The following is a 4,994-nucleotide window of genomic DNA, read 5'->3' on the forward strand; positions in this document are numbered from 1 at the left end:
TTGCGATTCGATTCTGCGATATATTGCGATTCATGTCTCCCATATTATTCGAAGGCATTACAAAAAATGAGGAAAAAAAGACTGCTCAACTCACTTCAAATGTCACATTTAATTATGTTGATATTATCTTTTACACATTAATAACAGAAGTGCAAAAACTTAGGAGGGTAGTGCAAAAACTTTGTCCTTGAACATTCAGGACATGACCTTATTACAGGACAGGACACAATTATTCTCTGAATAGGAGACCTCTCACATAAATGGTGAGCTCTCAGCACATAAATTAAAATGTAAATAAAATTTAGTAACATAAACATGAGAATAATTATATAAATAAGAGTAACTTAGAGCTTCAATCAAATTGAAAAAAAAAAGAAAAAAAAATGTGTACTGCTAGAGTCCAGTCCTGTTGGCTGCAAGGTCATCAACCAAAACTCATTTGGGAATATTGGCATTTTTGTTAAGAAAAAGGAGTTGGTCAACATGCTCTGATGTTAAAGTGCTCCTCTGGGCCGATACTATGTCTCCTGCAGTGGAGAACACCCTTTCAGCAGACACACTAGTGGCTGGAATGCTCAGGTATCTTTTAGCGAGTTTGGCTAGGTAAGGATACGTTGTCTCATGAGCTTTCCACCAGTTGAGGGGGTTTTCTTCTAGTGGCAGTGGAGAAGCCTCCTGGTATCTCTTCACTTCCTCTTCAGCTTGGGTAAATGGTGACCTTTGTGGGGCTGTGGTAGAAAATGTTTCTCCCAGTAAATCAGCTAGCCCAGATCTTCTTTTAGGTTTAGGCTCTTCAAGCTCCTGTCCATCCATTTCTCCAGAGGCACTGCTGGTCTCTTCTTGCCTAATAGTGGGCTGCAGGGAAACATTAGATATATGTTAAAAGATTTTCCATTAAAACAGATATAAGAAAATAATGCTAACCACCAGTATAGAGATTAATCACCAGATGAACATAGGCTTGGTTGTAAAAAATCAGATAAATAATATAGCATTAAATACTTTGACATTTTAAAATAACTATTTAAACAATTGCATTAAAAAAGATATAAGAAAATAATGCTAACCACCACTAAAACCAGTATAGAGATTAATCACCAGATGAACATAGGCATGGTTTTTAAAAAAATCAGATAAATAATATAGCATTTTTAAATACTTTGACATTTTAAAATAACTCTTTAAACAATGTAGTTAATTAAATAAAGCCTACCTGAAGGCTGGCTGCCTCCACAACCAGTCTGGAATAAATGTCACTGATGTCATCTGTGGTCAGGAAAGGCAGTGACTTAAATCGTGGATCCAGGACAGATGCTGTGTGGAGAGTGTTTTTTTCTTCAACAGTGCTGTATCTCTTCTGCAGATCTTGACTTATTGCCTGTTTGATGTCCCTCACAATTGGTTTGTCCCCCATTGTCTCTCGTGTGTCATTTAGCAGCTTTGCCTGCACTGGAGCAATGATAGACAAAGTGGGATTCTTCTCCTCTAAAACAAGTTTTGTGGCTACTAACATCGGTCGAAGTGCTAGCATTATATCCTCAGCATCTGTAATGTCATTTTCGTTTATGGTGCACATATCACTGCCTGACCTCCTGACCTCAGAGGACAACAGAGCAGCACAGATCGCTGGTTGCTGTTCCAGGAAACGTTCAAGCATTTCGTACCCGCTGTTCCAACGGGTCACAACATCGGTCTTGAGCTTGTGAGTGGGGAGGTCCAGAAGCTTTTGTTTTTGCTCCAACATGAAGTTGGCGATTGCACTGCGGTGGAAAAAAGTGCTTATGCGCCGGACTCTTCCTAGTAACCTGGCGACAGCAGGCAGCTTTAGTGCGCGCTGTGAGGCGAGGTTGAGCGTATGGGCAAAACATTTCACGTGAAGATACCCCCCCACCTGCGCGGCCACAACCATGTTGGACGCGTTGTCCGTAACCAAAACAATCTGTTTGTTAGCGATACCCCACTCTTCGGTTGCCGTTTTCAGCAACTCGGCCACACTGGCCCCGGTATGGCTCTCATGCATCGCCCTGGTTTGTAAAACATGAGTTAAAAGCTGCCATTCATTCGTGATGTGATGCGCGGTTATGGTCATGTACGATTCCGTAGCTCTTGATGACCAACCGTCACACGTTATAGCAACTCCGTCGGCTAAACTCAAAGTTTCATTTACCTCATCTCTGACTTCGCTGTAGAGTTTGGGGATGGCAGAGTCGGTAAAATATTTACGTGAGGGGATCACATACCTGGGCTCCAGTATGCTAAGCAGATTCTGGAAACCTTCGTTCTCCACAACACTGTAAGGCTGCAAATCTTTGGAGATAAAGTAGGCAATCGCCTCCGTGATTTTCTTAGCTCTTTCGGAGTTTGGAGGTAACTTGATCATTTTTGTTTGGTCCAAGGTGCGTTGATTTGGGGGTAGGACAACAACTTTGGGGCGTTTCACTTCCTCAGTGGCAGCTAACTCCAAATGATACCTTGTAAGATGGGCTCTCAAGTTTGTCGTATTCCCACAGTACTTAATCTTCATATGGCATTCCTTGCATATAGCATGCTGCATGTCAAGGTCTTTACTATTTGCTTTTTGATGAAACCCAAAATTTACCCACACTTTCGATTTGAAAGACAACGGAGCGTCGTGTACAACCGGTTGTGATGAAGCCATTTTTTTATTTTAATTTGTTGTTGAATGCACGAGCACGACTACAAAGCGCCACCCTGTGGATGTAATACGCGAATGTACATGATCAGAGTAAACTCCGAGAAAACCAATGAAGAAAACCCGAAAGTAAAACAGATAATTTTATAATTAAATATCGCAATACTTTGCGCTACTGTATCGATATAATCGCGTGCGCAAAATATCGCGATACTAAACAGAATCGATTTTTTCCCCCACCACTAATGGTCATGTGCACTAGCCTAACCAGACAGCTGCAACTATTACACCGTACAGATTGCATGCACTCTACTCGACCCTGACAGCTGCTGAAAAAGGTTTGAATCAACGATGAATCCGTTTTGACTGCTAAATTCTGCGTTATGTTCTGCAATGTGTACTCTCAAGGGTTAAAGTCATCGGTTCATTTCTTGATTGCCGTTTTGACAGTGTCCACCTGGACATTTTAGTCATATTTGCTAATTCTCCATAATTATTGCCCTGTTTTAATCCATTTTCCTGGAAAGTTTATTTATTTTATTTTATCATCGTTTTGTTTTAAGGAGATAAAAATGGTGCTTATCAACCTTTAATGGCATGGTAATAAAAATGATTATCACATTATTTTGGCAGTAAAATTTTGGGCGTTTTTTTCTTGGAGTGGGCGGGTTTTGGTGAACTTTTGGGCTGGAAATCACCGTCCCAATCTGGCAACACTGCACCATTACAATACTTATAGGCAACTAGTCATCACATCTTCCACTCCATGAAACACATGTTAATGCTCAGTAATACACATATATGGTTCTTTAATATATTTGCATTGTATTAAAATGTGTTATTGGGCATATTGATACTTCAACTTCTACAGAAGTCTTCCTAAACCCTAGTATCTATACTTCTACCTGAGAAATTAATGTGAATACTTTTGACAGCTCTGATTATAACTGCTATACTGCCCTACAAAGGCAAAAGACCTTAACTCACCAGAGTGTGAAACTGAGAAAAATGACTTTAAAGTTGTTTTGTTGTCCAGCCAATTGTATGATAGGTAGGATACTGAAAATATGCCAAGTAGTTGTCATAATAAATATATTTATCTACATTAAAAAAAATTAGCTCAAACTTGACCTTTGACCCTTATTCGGACGTTACTGTAATCTGCCTTTGCATTATCTGCAAAACAATAAAGGGTCATACAAAGGCAAAATACCTTAACTTCTAATTTATTGACCATTTTGACTTTTATCACTCTATATAAACATTTCTATGATAACAATGATAGCCTTAAAATAACATTTAGTGAGTTCTGTCTAGTAAGGCTTAATATTACATCAATAGAATTTTACAAAATAAAAAATAATGAGAAGGCTACAACTGTACTGGATCATTTTAAAACTTTATCGTTGTACTTAATTTAAGTAAAATAACACTTTAAGAGGTTAAAGTAACCTTCCACAAATATTTCTTACATTTGAAAGGTTTGATTTGGCTATGCCAGTAATATATAGACGCCCTTTCTCAAATACCATTCACCCTTTTCTGACAAAACGTATAGGAATATGCTTATATCTGATGACATTTTGTGTATGTTTTCCAGAATGAATGAAAAAAACTCTATTAATACATTTTACTAGACAGAATGGAAAATGTATTTAGTACCACATGCATGTACAGACTACAGTTCTCGCTCACAAATTTGATGTGATTAGGATTGATTGTCTTGATATAGTCAGTTTGACATTTTACAAAGTAGGGAGTCTAACAACAAACTGATTTTAAGAAATGTATTAAATTAACAAGAAAATGAAACGAAAGAATGTTAAGAGGTGAATAAAATGAAAAATGTTGATGGTATTTTGAGAGAGAGAGAGAGAGAGAGAGAGAGAGAGAGAGAGAAAATGAATCACAAGATTTATTTATTTATTTAATTTATCCCTATTCTTCAACCTCATTGAGGTTTCTGACCGCCAAGGAGCTCCAGAAAAACCTCCTGGTAGGAGGCATGAAGGGAGCAAGATTCTTTAGGATCTCCGTCTTCTTGGCCTCCTTCCACACCCCAGTCTTGCGGCCTCAAGGTGGTTGGTATACAGGGATTGAACTACTTCTGCTGGAAGTCCAGCTCTATGAAGTCCTCCTCCCCATGGGATTTCTTCACGAATATGGACCTTGACCCACGTCGCAGTTGAACCACTTTGAGTTCAGCCACCCTGGGCATTTTTCTAGTCTTGGCTGCAGAATGGCCATCCATCCATGCCCTGATGTTATCATTCTTCAACTCCACCACCTCCACTTTCCTTGAGTTGAAATTGGCCACCACTGACAAAAAGTCAACAAAATC

At 39.0% G+C, this 4,994-nt stretch overlaps 1 protein-coding gene across 1 annotated transcript; it reads right to left on the reverse strand.

The window, feature by feature from the left end:
• Nucleotides 1–435: 435 nt before the first annotated feature.
• LOC311082121 (E3 SUMO-protein ligase ZBED1-like) lies at nucleotides 436–2,380 on the reverse strand (the record flags this gene model as incomplete). Its single annotated transcript, XM_084112863.1, has 2 exons — nucleotides 436–855; nucleotides 1,214–2,380. The coding sequence occupies 2 exons, from the start codon at nucleotides 2,378–2,380 to the stop codon at nucleotides 436–438; spliced, it is 1,587 nt and encodes a 528-aa protein (XP_083968989.1).
• Between the last annotated feature and the right edge of the window lie 2,614 nt (nucleotides 2,381–4,994).

The sequence above is a fragment of the Abramis brama genome (assembly GCF_963993115.1).
Source record: "Abramis brama genome assembly, chromosome: 4".
Classification (NCBI taxonomy): Eukaryota; Metazoa; Chordata; class Actinopteri; order Cypriniformes; family Leuciscidae; genus Abramis; species Abramis brama.